Source organism: Triplophysa rosa, linkage group LG20 (genome assembly GCF_024868665.1).
Source record: "Triplophysa rosa linkage group LG20, Trosa_1v2, whole genome shotgun sequence".
Classification (NCBI taxonomy): Eukaryota; Metazoa; Chordata; class Actinopteri; order Cypriniformes; family Nemacheilidae; genus Triplophysa; species Triplophysa rosa.
In genome coordinates, this window is record NC_079909.1 from 1270712 (window position 1) to 1290882 (window position 20171).

Genomic DNA, 20171 nt, shown 5'->3' on the forward strand with positions numbered 1-20171 from the left:
AACTCACCGGATTTGAAGTGCAATTCCAACTTACCAAGGTTGCTCGATGGATCGTAGTATACTCGCTTAAAAAGAGAAACAGTTAGCACACAAGACAAACCAGAGGCAAGATGATATTCTACAGTGTGAACAGAAAGCAAGTTAACACGCTATTGCTATGCTAACGGCGTTAAGTTAACTATCACATTTGGTTTAGACTCTTCCAAGTAAATAACAGGAACAGGGTTATTGAGATATCAGGATACGTTAGCAACGACAATAATAATTAATGATAATAAAATACACTAATATTAGAGCGAAGTGGTAAGCGCACGGATACAAACAAGCTGCCGGCAGCTATGCAGGAAACAGGAAGCCTACTTTCAACATTTGATATGTTATCTATATTCTATTGTGAATAAAATATAAGTTTATGAGATTCGTAAATTATTGCATTCCTTTTTTATTCACAATTTGTACAGTGTCCCAACTTTTTTGGAATCGGGTTTGTACATGCCTGGAGCGCTTGAATGAGCCATCTAGTTATTATTAAATCTATACTTCTGCATGTCTATTGATTTGTTGCCATAAGGTCTAAGCTGAGCACTGAGGAGATATTAAAGCGATCTAACAGAGCTATGGGTTTTTTTTGCATAAACTTTGCATAATGTTGGCAATATGGATTTTAATTAATATTTTTTTCTTCAGGGATCATCAAACTGAAAAACAATGGAGATTTCTTTATCGCTAATGAAGGTCGAAGACCCATTTACATTGATGGCAGACCAGTTTTATCTGGAAACAAGTGGAAACTCAATAACAACTCTGTAATGGAGGTATAGACACACTCTCACACTTTTTATTGGTTTACCAATTAAACAAAATGAAAGCGGAGCAAAAAAAGGTCTGAACATTGAAATGTTGTGCAGATTTTAGGCGCTGTATTGCAAAAACATTTTAAAACGATGATAATTTTACCTCAGTATAGTGGAATTGATCGTAGTCCAGTCATAAAGATATCAAGATTTTCTAAAAGCAGTAATAAGCTTAATTAATACTTGTAATGTTTGTTTGATGCTTTATTCGATAAAGGCTGACTATAGCTGACTGATTAATGGCATTTGGGTGTTTCCTTTATTTATCCAAGATAAATTTGCTTTGTGGGAGTTTCTGTTTAGGTTCTGCCATGATTAACATTAATGGATGGTTTGTCACATCTGTGGTACGAAACGTGATAAGCAAGCTGTCGATTGGAATTTGTGGGGTGTGTGCGGTTGAACAATCTGATTTGGCGATCCATATCAAGTCTGGTTTATTTTTAAAGCCCATTAAATTAGAAAAGTACAATGAAACTAGCAGCAAACAAAAGGCAACAATCAACAAGACTGGGAAAAAAAATTACAACATTAAAGGTGTCATGAACTGGCCTTTTTTATTATTTTGCACTGTTGTCTGAGGTCTAATTATGACATTTGCATGGTTTTTACCTTCAAAAACCATTAATCATTAAATAATTGACTATTTTCTTTCCTGGTTTTGAGGCCAGCTCGAGAAACTCTCTGATTTTATGGGCAGGCAACATTGAAGACTTGGAAGTAAATTCCAACTATGATTGGATAACACGTACAGGAATCAGGACAGAGCAATAGTGACAAAGCAATAGTGACGCATAGTACAAGTATATTTTACTCACTATAAGATTGCTGCACCATTCCTGTCAGATCCAACATTGACGGCATTGCATTGCTTTTTAATCTCAGTCTCTCTGCAAATCGAGTGTTTAAGTGTGCCTTGTTTACAAATGAATCTGCGGTGAAATTAAGAGAACAAACGCTTAATGTTTTACCCACATGAGCTGGAACTTCTTTCAAAATAAACATCAAACACACAGTCGTAATATCAGAATCCGAAGGATGGTTATGCAGCGACTGTGTTCTTCCACAACCAGGCACTCACAATATTTCGAAATCTTGGACAGCATCTGTTGCTTGGTCGCTCTATCCGTTTTCGCACCACTATTTCCCTACAATGTCTTGCGCGAACCAGTGGACAGGGCTACAGAAGTAATCTGTGATATTCTCCTGTGAATGCGGTGTTCAACCAATCTATGTCGGTCGCTGGGCCTGGTCTCATTAAAGGTTGTTGTTTCAACAAGGACGTTTTCAGTTTAGACACTTACATGATGTTCGTTTTAGTATGATGACCACTTATATAACAGAAGCTCAAGTTAAAATTGATTTCTTAATTCACGACACCTTTAAAGAAAAATTGTATACAGGTGCTGGTCATATAATTAGAATATCATCAAAAAGTTGATTTATTTCACTAATTCCATTCAATAAGTGAAACTTGTATATTATATTCATTCATTACACACAGACTGATATATTTCAAATGTTTATTTCTTTTAATTTGATGATTATAACTGACAACCAACTTTATGGAGAGGCAGATTTCATTTTCCAACAGGACTTGGGACCTGCACACAGTGCCAAAGCTACCAGTACCTGGTTTAAGGACCATGGTATCCCTGTTCTTAATTGGCCAGAAAACTCGCCTGACCTTAACCCCATAGAAAATCTATGGGGTATTGTGAACAGGAAGATGCGATATGCCAGACCCAACAATGCAGAAGAGCTGAAGGCCACTATCAGAGCAACCTGGGCTCTCATAACACCTGAGCAGTGCCACGGAGTGATCGACTCCATGCCACGCCGCATTGCTGCAGTAATTCAGGCAAAAGGAGCCCCAACTAAGTATTGAGTGCTGTACATGCTCATACTTTTCATGTTCATACTTTTCAGTTGGCCAAGATGTCTAAAAATCCTTTTTGTATTGGTCTTAAGTAATATTCTAATTTTCTGAGATACTGAATTTGGGATTTTCATTAGTTGTCAGTTATAATCATCAAATTAAAAGAAATAAACATTTGAAATATACCAGTCTGTGTGTAATGAATGAATATAATATACAAGTTTCACTTTTTGAATGGAATTAGTGAAATAAATCAACTTTTTGATGATATTCTAATTATATGACCAGCACCTGTATATTAATTAACGTACAGCTTTACTGTATAACGAATTCGATATTCAACATGAAGCCAATGCAGCTTCTCCAAAACTGGAGTAACATGCTCTCTTTCCTTTGTGCTAGTAAGGAGCCTCGCCGCTGTATTTTGGACCAATTGCAATTTAAAAACAAAATATACTCCCAAATAAAGCAGATTACAATAGTCCAAGCAGGGCAGAGATAAATGTATGAATCACTACCTCAAGATCAGATTCATCTGAAGTTGAACAATCATAAATTGACCTTTGGCAGGAGCAGCGGGATTTGTTGATGTGTCGTGCAGCATCTACCATCAAAGAGGATATATTACAGCAAGTCGCTCAAGTTTGGAGCCCGCAAGGTCATAGAAAAAAACAGATCCCAAAATTTATTTCCACATTGTAAGTTGTATCCTCAAGACACGGAGCGGAACCAATGATCTGAGTCTGCGCGTGTGCACGTTTCATGACGCTGCACGAGCACAGAAATACAGCGCGCCAAATACAGAGAGCAAAGGAATCTCCTAAGAGGTTTTCTTTTCGATATAAACACTTCGACACTGACAATATTGACTAAGAAGATTTTCTGTATGCATTTACAAAGGCAGGATATCGACACTTCAAAAAGAAAAGGTATGTAAGCTGTTAACTGTTATTCGACTAAAATCTGAGAATGTGGAAACAGCATTTGTTTTTATATTATTTGTCTCTAAATTTATATTAAGTCTGTCCTTAAATTAAAGTAATTATATATTATTAATCGCATGTTTGTAATTCGCGACGTCAAACTTAAAATTTGATGGCGTTAGCCTCTCAAATGTGCTTTATTGTGTCTCTCTTGACACATGGAAAATAATAAGGAATTGTACCACAGTGACCATAGTGTTTTATCAATTTGTGATGTTTCTCTTGCATCCAAGATCCTAGATATATAAGCAAAATGGCTGTAGTAGGCATTTGACCTCGTTAGTTTATTTAGGACGTATTAAGTAACAATAATATTTCCAGAATAGCAACGCGGCTGCCAACAGTTCAGTACAGATAGGCTACAGGAAAACGCGTCTTTCCGCAACACAATAAAAACGCTTACTGAACGAATCCCAGGTATTGAACAAATCGATTGAGTGATTCAGTAACCCATTCTTGCTTGTTCATGAATGAATCAACTGTTTTAAATTAATGAGTTAAATTAACGCTTCTGTGACTCACTCATTAAAACTTCATTTGCTACCACCTGTTAGCTTCATAATTAAAATAATAATTTCATACTTTATATTCAAAGTGTTGTATTTTAAATGTATAATTAAGTTAATTTCTGAGGAAAAAATAAGTTGTGGTAAATAAAATATAGTTTTATTCTGTTTGGTACTGTGACTTGACTCGATTTGACTTGATCTTTAGCAGGATTCGACTTGACTTGCTTGAGGTAAGCAGCTGACTTGACTTGATTTGCTTGGTTTGTTTGCAGTGTGACTTGAGACTTGCTTGAGACTTGATGGTAGGGACTTGAGACTAGTGTTGTCACAGTACCAAAATTTCAGTAGTCGGTACCAATACCAGTTAAATTCCATGGTTCTCGGTACCAAAGCAAAACACCAGTACATGCTAATTGAAACACAATTTTATTAATAAAGCTCATTGAAAGCAATGCCATTTTTTATACATGAAGTATACAAGTTAATTGTTGCTGAAACTGTTGTGTGCTCACTGGGGTCTTTCATGCTGATGAACATCCTCCTCAGTCTGCTGCTGTATAAGACAAATAGAATAAACTTCAGTAAGGCAACTGACTGAACAAACATGCATATGCAATATTAAAACAAACCTCAGTTTTTATACTGCATTTACACAAGATTACTTACATTAAGGTAACTGTATATTAAAATAATAAATGCAACAGATAGTTTTTTCTTTAGTTTAAATGTGGCTTTTTAAACCTAATAGAGTTATCTATCCAAGACATACATATTGCTAGTCATACAGTTAGTATGATAGTTTTGTAGCACATTGATTTCAGATAAGCCTAAATAAAATAGGTACTGTAAACCCCATCCTGTCCTCCCATTTATTTGACCCCATTACAGTTATAAAAGCATTAAATGGTTAATAAGGACACTTGACTGGATTAGCATTGGCGCTAACAAATTAACACGCAAACAGGGATGTTTATTTTAACGTAACCTTTAACTTAACATATGCTACAACATTCATAATGCAAACGCGAAAAGAATTTGAAACTTACCGCTTGAACTTGGCGCTAACAAATTTACACACAAACAGGGACGTTTAATTTAACCTTTAATTAACATATGCTACAACATTCATAATGCAAACGCGAAAAGAATTTGAAACTTACCGCTTGAACTTGTTAACTTAAATCCGGATGTTTCCTCCTTTCACCACAAAACTCTGTTCGTTTTCTTCGTGATATGGCTTTAATCTGAAGTATTTCTGTGCACATCTCTTGTGGATCGGAGCCGCGCTTATCCGCTCATCACGTCTTATTGAGTTTATAAAAAGTTTCCGACTGACAACCTGTCAGACAGAGCATCAGTACCCGGTTGACCCGGTATGTCGGTGCTACCGGGTCTTATGAGTTTTAACAAATGCGTAAAAAGTAAAGTAAGGAAATATCTGAAGACTGTGACATAGAGATTGATAATGTTGTGTTTGTTGCTTTGGCAAATCATGTAGTCAGACCTCTGCTTTAACACCTGCGCGCCACCTCCACATGCGGATGCGGTCTAACTGCAATTGACCCTTCACAAAACCCCGCCCCCTTCGTTCCTGTTGATGTGTCTGAAATGCTTTCGGTATCAGCAATGCACTCCCAGTGTAAATGTGTGCACTCCCTGGGGAAATAGTGAAGAATTTCTAGAAAAATGACATGCTGATTTCAGACAGAAAGGTCTGCAATATGCATTCGAGGGATACATTCAAGATTTGAGATAACTGTAACGATAAATATACCTATATTTGCGTCCACACCAGCAGACAATAACGTTACGTTAATTCTATACTTGCGTGATGCAGAAGGCTACTACTGTCACACAAATAGATGTATACTTTGCTAACCTAAATGTTATGTATTAAGTGTTTATATTTACTCCGAAACCTGTAGCAGGTAATGACAATTTTAGAGAGAGAGAGAGTAACTTCGGGCAGGGGTTTGGTTGGCCTTGATCCTTCTTTGTGAAAACGAAAGTAAACTTTTAAATATTAGTTCAGTACAGAAAAGAATAACAGTCCATCAATGTCTTAATCTTTATTTGTGTTAAATACAACAAACATAGTACAGGTGTTGCTTTACGACTTTCATTGCTGAAAATGTCTTTCCTTTAAAATGTCACTGCAAATGCTGCTCTCTGAAGGCTGAAGGTGCGCTCAGCTCATCACATCACAGGGAGGCAAAGCATATCTTGCCAGCTTGCTCATACATGTAATATGTAAGTAATATATCAATAAGTATTATATTCAGTCTTAAAACACCACTTCGCGAACGCTTCCGTCTGTAATTAATACATTAATGATTCCAACAATATTGTGTCTCGTATCTGTATTGGTATAGTTGTGATGTGAACTCCGCTATTCTCCTTCTTTAAAAATGTTTTTAAAAGTTATAACTTTTAAAGCAGGGTAGATATATCTCTCTGTTTACTAAATTACAATAATTAAAAAGCAATTTTTTCATATTGATCACCAAAGCTCTACTGCGCAAGGGTTGTCGGACTGGTTTGTTTGTCGGACAAAATCGCGGTCAGTCACAGGGGGATATAATATCGGCATTATGATTGGTCAGATCACTTACAAAGGGTCAATTGAAATATCAAGGCATTTTAAGCACCCGTTGTTTTAGTTTCACAGATCGTAGTGCAAAAAAATCTGCCACCACTATTTATTATACAAAAGGTATACAAAGATAATTACTTTTGGTTTTTTTTTAGGGCTCAGATATATGCTCTACTGACCAACGGATCTCATTTACTAGTTGTTTATGTGACTTGTGCCCTATCATCACCATTAATACCAATTCAATTACTACTAGAGCACAAAATTGTTTACAAGAGTAGTTCATTTAGTCACCTAATTTTGCTATAAAAATGCTACTAGCTCTAAATGCTACATTCATTTTTTTTCTTCTTTTTCCTCATGCATGTATTAGACACGTAAAATTGCAAAAATTAAAGTGTTGGAACAAAAGATGCACTCTATCTAAAAGCGAAAGCTCACCCAGACCTGCCTGAAACGTCTCGTGTAACCACACCCCCACAATTCTACGTCAGTTGGTGGTATGATTTTACTAAGACTGCCCAAAATGTAAATGCACGTAAGGTGGTCGTAACTGTCAGTACAATTGAAGAGGAACCTGATGTTCCAAATATGGTAAGAGGCGTTACATTTCCGTTACACGCTTGCAGTATTCCACCAATCACTATGCACTGGTTAACTGGCCAATCATAGCACACGTCGCTTTTCAGAGCCATGAGCTTTGTAAAGAATCCAAGTGTTTCAGAGAGGCGGGGGAAAGAGGAGATACAAACATGCACGGTATGTGGAAAATACAGCGTTTATGAACCTTAAATTGTGTATACACATTGCATTACATCTAAAACAAACCATAATATTCCTTTTAGCCGTGTCATATCACCCCTTTAAATTAACTTGTGCTTTTGTGTGCCCACAATGCATTTATAGGGCAGTCTAGACCGGTCCAATATGGTGGACTCATTGAAATCGTAAGGGCCAAAGCAGTCAATGTTTCTCTGTGGTTTGCATATCCACAGTTCCAGTTCCTCTGGTTTCCCTTTTTTATCCTTTCATACACAGAGGTCACTACTGTGGACAGCGACTAAAAACAGTTTATTGCATATGCGTGGCTTTTGATGGCATAGTTGCACATCAGCAACTACAGAGGATACTAGTGCATCATCCTATACACTCTCCTTTTCAGCTGCCCACTTATGTGCAAAATGAAAAATGTTTGAAAAGTTCAAGTCTTGTTTCTCGTGTTCCTAAGAGCAATAACAATTTGTAGGTAGAAACTGATTGAGGTTGTCATAATGTATGAATAAAAGGGTTAACTTGACCCATGCTGGTTTGTAAGTGCTATTTCCTCTCATGCAGATGAAAAACTTTTGCACTAATTGGTCATTGGCTTTAGTCTTTGTGGTGTGTTCAAGCACATATTTTTCTTGTAAAGTTCATATCTCTGTGTTTGTTTCATCCAGATTGCAGGTCTTCGCTTTGTGTTCCTTATCAATCAGGATTTGATCTCCCTCATAAAAGCTGAAGCTGCTAAAATGAATCAGCCGTAAAGCTGAACGAACTGCTGTTAATGAGCAGTATATAATGTCCCAGTTTGAGGAGCGCTGCAGCACAGACAGCAGGTGCACTGGAGACAGCAGAACCTGAGCAGATGCTCTGCCCTTCACACATGAACAACTGAGACTGGATTTAAAGACTGGAAAATTTGAAGTCAATATTTTGTATTCCTGTTATTTAGACAATTTACTTAAAAAAAATGATTATTTGACATTTTTGTTACTGTTTGTGGTAGAATTTTATTTGTTTGTGGAACTTGTTTATTTGACACTTGTCTTCTGTAGAACTCAACATTTTTGTTGGTTTGTAATTATAGCCCAGCAACTATATTATATTAGCATTTCTAAACAAAAAATGTCATGTATAATGTGTCAAATGTTTGATTGATGGGTAAAAACAGATGTTCTTCATACATTTTCATATACTGATTGTTTGCTTTGTTTTTTTTTCTCCAAATGACTCTTGTGAATTATTGCGATTGTGCCTTTCAGTAAAGTCAGAATGTTCTGAAGTTATACATCACTTGCACAACTCATGTTGCATAAGCCTTATTTATCGTAGTATTTTACCCAAATGATTAAAAACCAAACTTAACATTAATTATATTATACGCTAAATAATGCACACAAACAAAAAAGAGAGAGACTAAAGAAAGTCTTAATGGAATGGAGAATTAAGACTGGATCAAACTTAAAGTTTGGGCATTTGAGCATTCCATCCTTTCCATCCAAAGCAGTAATTGTAAATGGAATCATTACAGACCGTGGTCTAGATTTTGTTTCAGCATTTTGTCTTAAGCATGATATAACAGACCTCCATCACCTATGCAAGCTTTCTCAAAGAGTACAATGGTACTGTGGTTACAGCCTTGATAATTGGACACTTTAACATTCACACAGATGATCAAAGTGATGCATTTGGATTAGCATTCATTACAACTGCTGGGGTCAGAAAAAACAACAGTGGAGATTTAGCAGTTTGCCACTTTTCTATATCAGGGTTAGGCCTCTATCAGGAACAGATTTGGGTTATCAGTTTTTCTTGATGATGCGGAGAAGAGCAGGTTATGATGAGACTGAATAAAATTAGTCTGACATCACCTGACCAGCACAAATTCAGTGTTTTATAGCAATCAAGGCAGTAAAAATGTGCTGCTTCACAACAATGTCTTGCCATATTATTAAAAACACTGAGATGAAGATCATTTCAATCATTGGAAGGAGGTAACATAACACAATAAAATTAAACGACAATCATTTAAAAATGGCAAGGATAAATAAAAAAAGTTAAACAAGATTTTGGTTCCTCCGTTTTTAAAATTGTTCCAAAATCATGTTTTTTATTTTGCATTCCAATTAATATCAATCAAACTGCTGTTGGTTTGTTTTGATTGAAGCCAACTAAACAAAAATACAGCTAACTAACACAATAAAAAACGGTGTTATCTTATTTTGGAACCAATCTCTTCAAATATATACAATTGAGTACATACAAATGTGGATAAGTGAAATCTCAGGATTTCTGTTACCTCTCTGATAATACAGGTTGCTTTTACCAAACTCAGATCCTTGTTTCTCGCACCTTACAGAATTATTATTTTTTCTTTGCACTAAAAACATTGGGTTACTTCTGTAAAAGCTCAGCCAGTTGGGTTAAAATTGGGCTGTCTGAGCGGTCATTTTAAGTTTCAATGGTAGGCCGGTGCCACTGGTGACAGACGAGAGGTAAGTTAATATTATTAATATACTACATATGTCGGCTCCAATGGACTTTCTGCCGACATGTTGTGCAACAGTCATTTCTCCACTGCCCTGTCAATGTAAAGCAATGGAAAGGCAAAAAATATATATACTATAAATGTCTTTGTACACAGTATGTGTGCATGTGATGTTTTTTCATTGCAACTCTCACAACTTTTAACAAATACCATGTCGACTGTTTTTGTCCGTTATCTGTTTTATAATCTGCTTGACTGTTGACCCCAACACCTTCTTACCAACCTATTTCAAACATATACAAATAATTGTTTGGGACACCCCCTCCCTTTGTTTGTCTGTCCCAAAACTTTTAGATAAGTCATAAACTTTGGGGAAATCCCATCATTCAGTATCAGGAAGAGCAATGGAATACAATTCCTCCCTGTTCTGCAGCTTGGGGATAAAAGCAATTGCTTGCAAATCTATGTTGTGGGAAGCATGACGCTTGAGGAAGGCCATATTTTACAAGCTGTGTTTTACAAACCATACCACAAACTATTAATTAAGCATGTTTTGTAAAGTCTTGCTGCCGAAAGAGACAGAACAAATAGCCTTTCTTAACCTTTTGCTACACTGCTGTTTTACAACATCAACATTATCAGTGTAATGTTTTCACAAAAATCACCCATGTTGATTCCCTTACGAACATCAACCATGATTTAACCCACAAATTTAGCAAAAGGATATACATCAAATAGTATTAATTAAAAATGTCGCAAAGGCTTCCCTTATTCTTCATAAAGTGTCTCTCATCCAAGACTTCAATGCCCCTTTGTGGGCGTGTTCGACTTTAGATCGGTGAATGACATCATAGTACCGCGAGAGCCTTTCGTGAAGTGTGTAGCGTATACTGCTGCTTCGGGAACTGCAGTTCAACTAATTACAGTAAGAAATTACACTTCAAGCAATTCATAAACAATCGTGAAACTGTAAGTGGTCGTAATTTTTACTTCTTCCGACCTTTGTCTGTTACTTAAATATGTAAGTGGTGGGCTGCATGTGTTTGTGAGCTTTCATTTCTGTAAGCTACGTTCAAGTTGAGCTCGTTCGATTCGTCGCTTTAGATGTATGCATGTATTACATAGATGTATTGCATTCAATGTTTGCATTTAATAATATGACACATGGGCATGCTTACAAGGGCTGTGTTGCGGTATTTGAATGTTCGTGTACATTTGCCTGGTTACATCATACATAGGCTACTTTCTTACAAACTGTGTACTGATGACAGACTTTTCTTATGATAGCATGGCCATCTTAAGATAGCATGCCCATGTGTCGTATTAAATGCAATACATTTATGCAGTGGCGGCCCCGAAGCTCTGGAATAGCGTGCCCCTCCCTCTACATTAGACAGGCCCAGACACTTGTTGTTTTAAAATCTAGTCTAAAAACTTCTTTTTACAGTCTGGCATTTGACACTATGTGAGAGCTGCTTCCTTTTTGTTGTCTTTCTTGCATTGTGATTGGTTGTATAATTAGCCTATAGTCTTTTATACATGTGCAGCACTTTGATAAACACTTGCTGTTTTAAAAAAAAGTGCTTTGTAAATCAACTTTGACTTGACTTTGACTAGCCTAGTTGTAGAACATGGTTTGAGCGCAACGGCTTGTTTTAGTTCACGTGCTGTTTTTATATTTAACACGAATCTCAAGTACGTTTACATTTTCATATGTACGATCTTAATATGTTTTAAGCTGATCCTTATGCGTTCTCTTTTTTTATCATGGGCAAATATGTTTATGGCGGGTCATAAAGCGTTTAAACACCAGTAGCTCGTGAGCTGTATGAATCATTGATAAAAGCTAATAGACTGCAGTCAGTTAAATATCTGCTGATACGGTGTATGTATGTTGGGATCAGTAAATGAGTGGCGATGTTTCATGTTTATACTTGAGGTGCAGTGAGTTGCTCAAACTCAAGTCTCTTTTGATTGGTTATTGTAGGAGGGGTGTTTTTTGGGGGGGTGTAACCCATCAGGCCTTCTAAGTTGTTGCAGAGATAAGACGAATGTTTGAGTTTTGATAAGCTATTATCAAAAAAACGTTCTTTGCTATGTATTTCATAATATTAAATTCCCACTGTGGTCAATAATTTTATCCCTTAAAACTAATCTTTGACCATCAAATTTTCACATTTAAAAGTTTTTTTCCTGTGAAAATAAAGGGATCCCTGCCTTAAAGGGATACTTCACCCAAAAATGAAAATTCGGTCATCATTAGCTACGTTTCCATCCACCTATTTTTCCTAACGCAGCAACTTCCATTTTTCTTTTTGATATTGGCACCAGTTTATCAGGAAGTGACGGTTTTGTTCTCTTTGACTCGTTGGATGGAAACGGTGCTCTATTCGCAAATGTTTTATGCGATATTCCAGTTTTGTGCATACATTTAATTTGCATCTTTGGATGGAAACATGGCTATTTACTCACCTTCGAGTTGTTCCAAATCTGTATGAATTTCTTTGTTCTGAGAAAGATATTTTGAAGAATGCTTATAACCAGACAGATTTTGACCCCCTTCGACTACTATAGTAGGAAAAAATACAATGGTAGTCTAAAGTGCCCCAGAACTGTTTGCAGTCCTACATTCTTCAAAATGTCTTCTTTTGTGTTCAACAGAAGAAAAAAATAATAAAGTAATTTTTCCTACTATGTGAGTCAATGGGGGGAAATCTGTCTGGTTATAAGTATTCTTCCAAATATCTTTCTCTGTGTTCATTAGGGATGGGCATTTTTCGATAATTTCATATTTGAATATTTGAGCTCATAAAAAATATTGGAATATTTGTTTATTTAAATTAAGAAAATACAAATAAAACTTAACAAGATCTTTCGCCTGTCGTTCGTTCTTGCTGTGAACGGATTTGAAATGATCCAGCGCTGTCTTAAGTATTCAACAGATAAATTAAGTTGCCTAAACTCTATGGAAGTATTTCAATGCCATTAGTCTTTGAAGCAAAAAAGCATGTTGAATTACCACTAATCAAAAATAAAGCTGTTGCATTACCAGTCCTTGCATTTTTAGAGTCTGCAATTCAATATGGTTGTATATTTAAGCTGTGAATATTTCAAATTGAAACATTTCACGCACAATTTCACCGTTAAAAAGTTCAATAATCAAAATTCGCCTTTTAAATTTCACTTAAAAAATTCAACTTGTTATAAAATACAACCTTTAATTTTCGACAGACAATTTTTAGTCCATATTATTTCGGTTTAAAAATTCGCTTCCACAAATTCAGTGGTTCAAATTCGACTTGAAATTCAAAGTTTCACATCCGGGAATCCCAGGAGAAGCAATAGAGCGCCGATTCCGCCAATGCATGATCTCTACCTGCTGCCTGACCGCTTCACCAGCAGGTGGTGCAAGTCGCTTCTGACGAAGACCAAAGCAAGAAATGCAGATACTTTTTATATGTTTGCAGCACAGTCCACTCATCTGCTCGATTAAGTGAATTTATTTGATCTCATAGATCTCTTCTTATGCATCATCTACATCAGAAATTTTAGGTTTCCTGCTCTGGCTCGAAGGAATTAAGTTATTTTTTACTTCAGCACATCGTGTTCACATAAATACTATGCATCATCAGCATTTACAGGACATGTATTGTGTTTGAAGCGGTCAAATAACTGAGATCTCAACTAGGAGCTTATTGACCCGTACTCTCCCATGTGCTTCTGTTTATATGAAGTAGCTGCAATCTCAATAAACATTCTTTTTATTTTCCTTGCGTGATCTTGTTTTAATTTGAGACTCTCAGAACATGCTGGATGTTGTGGAATTGTGGAAACGTTCGTTTGTTAATACGAGACAGAAAAACTGATATTTTAGCCAAGCGAACTTCTTGAGCAGGCCAGATAAAATAGACCAGATAAAAATAGTCAGCACTTTCTTTAGAACCCGACTAGACCCGAAACGTCTTGTGCAGCCTGCAGCCAAGCAAGATACCTCACGGCGTTATGGATCTATACGCGCAAAGATAAAAACTTTTGTTGCATGCTGTGTGCGTTTCCCAATAATGTGCCACACACGAACATGCGAGTATGACTACACGCTAATTGCTTGAGTTGCTGTCTGTTCATTAAATGCTAAAATGTCAATCACTCACGGTATATTAACCTAATTATGTCTTGTAAAGTTTGGCGTAACACATATTTGTTGTTTACCTAACCATAAAATGTAATTAATTTGTGTCTTTCGGGGCGATTGGTAAAAGCACATTCATTATAAATTACCAGAGACCCGATGCCATATCGGACACGACCTGTGCCCAAGGCATATTTTGTCAATGTTTTAGACCCGAAGCCGCTGGGACACATGAGGACCTCTCTAACATACACCTCAACGCAAGTCAGTTTGCATGGCCGAGCAGTGAAAAATATATTTAATTACTGGTCAGAAAACAATATGAGTGCTCCATGGCAATATACACAACTATCTGTAGATGTTGCTGTTTGGCAACATCTACAGATGTTATAATAATTTTTAATCTATATGCTCACATAATAAGTCAACATATTGTTAAATTTATGCATTTTAAATCACAGAAATACACTGAAACCACGTTGGAGAAACACGTAATGTACGTGTCTAAAATGTATGTGTACAGTTCAGTTAAATTATCAAATTTACCCTCTTTAAACTTACGCTAAACATTTAGCTGAATATCCACAACATGTATGGTGGCATGGTGGAACAAAAACGTTATAAGCTTGCAAGATTTGCTAAGGGCCTACTATGCCCCTTTAGCGTCCACGGACCACGCCATCACGGCCGGTGTACCATGCTAAAACGCTTAATGTTGCTTAATCTTCAGACCAGATGATTAGTATAGCCTATACCTTTTTAATAACCGTAGGCTACAGAAATGCGGAAGAGCCCTAAATATGAATGCAAAAAGCACAAAATGACACAATGAGAATTTTAGCATGTCCCCCCGTATTTCTCACATAATACCAGAACTAGGTATAGGTGTCTTTATTGTTGCAGTATTTCAGTTTGTTTTTTTATTCATTCGTTCATACAATAGGTTACAATTGGCTTTATTTTGTTTGCGTTCTCAGATTTCAGATGAAAAGTATAGGCATAATTATTTCCATTGATATTTCTCTTTTAAGTGGTGTAGTTATTCCTTTGTTTAAGTTACATTTATATCCTACATTTACTAAATATTTTACAATTACGTTTTTAAGAAAAGACTGTTATTTATATTGTAGATTATTTTACGTTCTGATGAAAAATTGTTCCTGGCTTGTTCTTACATCTGTTTTCATTACTATTTCAGTTAGCCTACTACTATTGTCTGTTTAAAATGTATAATTATTGCTATTTTTCCTATTTAGTTTTAAACCGAAATAAAATGTTTTATTTGAATTTAAATGTTAAGTTTATTGTGATGGTGTTATGTAACTAATGTAATGATTTAAAAACTTGTTGTCTTGTTTTCTGGCACATTTAATCAGATACCATTGCATGTGTCATTCAAATAGCTTCATGCAATTAGCTTATTTTATTCAAACACAGTATGAGTCAGTAATTGACTGTAACATACAATTTTCTCATCCTCGAAACTCAAACCATTATTTGATGACTTAAGATCGTGCTTATCAAAAGCACGATTTTATGTTTGCATTTGGCGAGCTACAGAATTTATATTTTGCGTGCATATGATACGCATGTGTTTTGCTTGCACTTTTTATGTACATACCGACTTAACCCACACCATACCAAGGGGTAATCATATGCACGTAAAAAGTAATGAATGCGTATAAATAGCAAGCCAAATACAAACATAAACTCTTACTATAGATAGGCAGTACTAGTAGATCGGGTAGGATATTTAAATAATTAAATTAATATTATAAATGTATGAATAGTCCACTGATTCCAGTCCACCTGGAATTGTCCCCGTGCTCCATGTCCGTTCCAGGGCTGATAGTGGTGAGCTAAGCTGCCAGTACAAGAAACAATTATTTTTTTCTTGATGATGCACAAGAGATCTATGAGATCAAATAAATTCACTTAATCGAGCAGATGAGTGGACTGTGCTGCAAACATATAAAAAGTATCTGCATTTCTTGCTTTGGTCTTCTTCAGAAGCGACTTGCACCACCTGCTGGTGAAGCGGTCAGGCAGCAGGTAGAGATCATGCATTGGCGGAATTTTGATTATTGAACTTTTTAACGGTGAATACAAAGTGGATTTTGCTGTCAAACATGTTGTATTTAAAAGTATTTTTTTTTCTATGTATGTTTCAATTTGAAATATTCACAGCTTAAATATACAACCATATTGAATTGCAGACTCTAAAAATGCAAGCACTGGTAATGCAACAGCTTTATTTTTGATTAGTGGTAATTCAACATGCTTTTTTGCTTCAAAGACTAATGGCATTGAAATACTTCCATAAAACTCCTCCGGGGTTAGTTTAGTTTTAAACAATCGTTTAATCGTTCGTCCTCAGGCTCAAAAAATCCATCACAGCAAACAGCGAATCGTAGTAGTGCGCTCATGTTGTGCGTGTGTGTAAACTTGTCAGTAACGACCTGGATTGTGCGCGTCCGTGGGAAACATCAGTGACACGAGTAGTTGACTATCACACACAGCCTGCACTGGTGGCCGCTCGCATTCTACTCGTCTTTCCACATGATATAACAACTAGAAGAAATTCCAAATTTGCAGGTCGCACATAGGGATGCAACGATTATAGATTTTGTTGGTACGATTATAGTCTGAGGAATAATCACGGTTGCACGATTATGACGATTATTATGCATACCTTAATTTCTACATTTCTACTGGCCCTGACAAAAATTGTACTTGCCTGCCACAAAAAGTAATAAATAAATAATAATGTCTAGTTATTATTTTGTTTTTTTACCTATGCAATCTTAATTATAAATCAGTTAGTAATAAAATGAGAACAAATTATCAAATTATGAGCAATAGCACAAATAAATGTAATAAAGCAAACACACAAATAAAATTAACAGTGCTTTTTAGGTGTTTCGAATTGGTCTAACTGTGGTTATTAGGACAGAAACTGAATAAAGGAGTCAAATGTAAAAATAACACTTCATAGTCTTCACACTGTTCACAGTATACTGAAATATAGATCAAACCATATTAAAGTTATTAAAGTTGATCAGTCAGAAGCAGTGAGTCTGTTTTGTCTTCGTTTTTTGTTGTTTGATGAGCATTAAAACAGATATTTTTATTATGCTGCTGTCCCTTTAAGAGCTAGCGCGCACGGATCACATGCTTTTTATTTCCCCACAGTTTTTGTTTACAGCAAACTATAATGTATTTATCAACGTGATATAGAACCTATTTGCTAAATAATAACATAAAATAAGTTAAATTGGTTCAACTTACATCAGGAGTAGACTTTGAATTTGAGCTTGCGCATACAGAATGTACGCGTATCCTGTGAGCTTTCCTCGACGCGACGCTTCTTGTCCAGTGTGCTACTCCGTTAATTTACATGCCACTTTGTTTGTTTACGTTGCACCGAAAACTCAACCATCACCGCTACAGCCTTGATTGTGAATGTACATGTAAGATTAGCTGTTTAAGATTGTAAGATTGTAGTTCATCTAGTGTGTGTTGTGGCCTCAGTGTCTCTGATATGCATGGCTTTTTAAGATGGTGCACCGATGGTGTAACTTTGTTTTCATTTTGTGCAAGTTGCTACGTTTTCCGTTCCGTGCAACAGAAACATGCAGTGTAACGGAGCCTTTACGATTAATTAACCGTTACGTTTTTAAGCGCGGTTAATAGTGAACCTCGGTAATCACTGCATCCCTAGTCGCACATGCGCGAGTACTTGTAAAAAATTTATCTTGTTTCATTTGTTTTACATGTTTTTGATAAGAAAAACAAGCATATGACGTTAGCTATGCCTTTTTTACTCTGGTGAAAGTTAGTTTAGTTAACAAGCCGACACCAGAGAAAACGCGCTGCTCTTCTAACTCCCGCTAACAAAACCCAGATCTGTCAAGAATTGTTGCCTTTGTTATTTATAATGTTGATAATAAATAAAGTCAATGGGCTTGATACCTCCTGCAACAAAGACGGAGCCATTTGAGTGCTTGTTTTCCTGTTTATTACGTGACCGTCATCTTAGGAAGATATTTACTAGGGGTGTGACGAGACACTTATCCCACGAGAACGAGATGAGATTTTTAGACTTTTTTAAAGAAATCCTCAATGATGAAATATATGCGAAAATAATCTTTTATTCACCTTAAAAACACAAAAAGCAAAAATTATAAAATCAACTTTTACTTTATTAATCATAACTGGCACCTCCCGTATACGGGAAGCTTGATTTACTTCAAGATATGGCATGTGAATTCTTATCTTATCATGACCAATCTTATATCGTTGCAGTGTTAATTTTGACAGCAAATTTTGATTTAGTTTTAGTCATAGTCTTTTGACGAAAATGCAATTTAGTTTTAGTCACATTTTAGTCAACCCCATCATTTTAGTTTTAGTCGACGAAATATGAAAAACATTTTAGTCGAATAAATATACATTATATTTAGTCTACTAAAATCTAAATGGTTTAAATCATTTACTTGGTGTAATAAAATGTTCCATACAAAGATTCAACTGTTTTGACATAATTTACTTCACCTTAAATTAAACCAGGTCATTACCTTTATTTTTCAGAAAATTCCAGTAACTAGATATGCATTGTTGGAACGCAGAGTATTAGACCATGAACGACATGCTCCAGTTCATTCAATCCCATTTGACTCAAATGACTCGTTAAGTAGGCGTGTTCATTCAGTTCATTCAACCAATGAAACGCTCTGACACGGCTCACACTCAAAGGCTATTGGCTCATGGCATGCCTCTTTGAAGAAAGAGCTGCACTGTCTTTGCTTGATACAGCAATGAATGAGAATAGCTTTCAAAAAGACATATTATATAAATTGTATTACATTTCTTTAGTCATGCAAACATGTTACATATTTGGTTGGAATGTACAGTTCGACTCACTTCATCACTTCTATAATCAGTAGAGGACAGCGCTGGTTTCTTTTGGCTGACTTTATGTTGCATTTCACGTTATGCAGCAGCTCGTGTTAAGTTAACATAGGCATACAGTATAAAAACCTTTGAGCTTGCCTTCGTAATGTGTTTCGGGGTGACTCGCCTGCAGTCGCGCTTCAAGTTTGCGGCGTTTTACCGGCGATCGTGCAGGAAAATAAGACGCTTTGTAAACCGCGTGGAGACACAGAATACATGTCTGTGCTTCCCCTTCTCCCAGAGACTTCTCCTGCCGTTTATATGAGATAAGCAGCAGATGCGCGCAAACTGATGTCCGCCAGATGCGCGCAAACTGATGTCCGCCAGGTGCGACAAGAATATTTTCGTCTCGTTTTTATTAGTTGACGAAAATGTCAGTATATTTTTATTACAGTTTTCATTATAATGCATTCATTTTTATTTAGTTATCGTCTCGTTTTCGTCAGTGAAAACATGTCGTTAACGAATACTTTTCGTCATAGTTTTCGTTAACGAAATTAACACTGTATCGTTGGAAAGGTCTAAGCCTCTAGAATAAATATTTCATCACTGTTTTATAAAATAATTTATGTAAGAAGAGTAATTGATTCATAAATGAAAAGAGTGCGCATAAAGACATTTATACTGCTAATTGTCACTATCCCGCCTGCGGGATACATACGTTTTTTTCAATATTTTGGATGAAAATTATTATCTTATCATGACAAACTATATATTGTTGGAAAGGTCTAGGACTCTAGAATGCAAATTTGATCAGTACTTTATGAAATAATTTATGAAGAAAGAGTGACTGAGTTATAAATGACAAGAGTATGCATGAAAATGTAGTCCCTCCATCAGGAAAAAAACATTTACTTCAATATTATGCATGCACATTCTTATCTTATCATGACAAACTATATGTTGTTGGAAAGGTCTAAGACTCTAGAATAAATATTTCATCACTGTCTTATAAAATAATTTATGTAAGAAGAGTAATTGATTCATAAATGAAAAGAGTGCGCATAAAGACATTTATATA

At 35.9% G+C, this 20171-nt stretch overlaps 2 protein-coding genes across 5 annotated transcripts in view; both read left to right on the forward strand.

Annotated features, from left to right (window-relative positions):
• The window catches only part of mcrs1 (microspherule protein 1), a 67841-nt gene extending 58091 nt beyond the window's left edge, over positions 1-9750 (forward strand). Inside the window, exons 12-13 of the mRNA XM_057361638.1 lie at positions 688-815; positions 8258-9750. Of these exons, the coding sequence (XP_057217621.1) occupies positions 688-815; positions 8258-8344 (215 nt within the window). The 3' untranslated portion in view covers positions 8345-9750. The remainder of the gene's footprint in view (positions 1-687; positions 816-8257) is intronic.
• Positions 9751-10924: 1174 nt separating this feature from the next.
• The window catches only part of suox (sulfite oxidase), an 81361-nt gene continuing 72114 nt past the window's right edge, over positions 10925-20171 (forward strand). Inside the window, exon 1 of one of the 4 annotated variants that reach the window (XM_057362799.1) lies at positions 10925-11037. The gene's annotated coding sequence lies outside the window, so the exon portion shown is untranslated. The remainder of the gene's footprint in view (positions 11038-20171) is intronic. The other 3 variants (XM_057362800.1, XM_057362802.1, XM_057362803.1) reach the window with 3 other exon arrangements.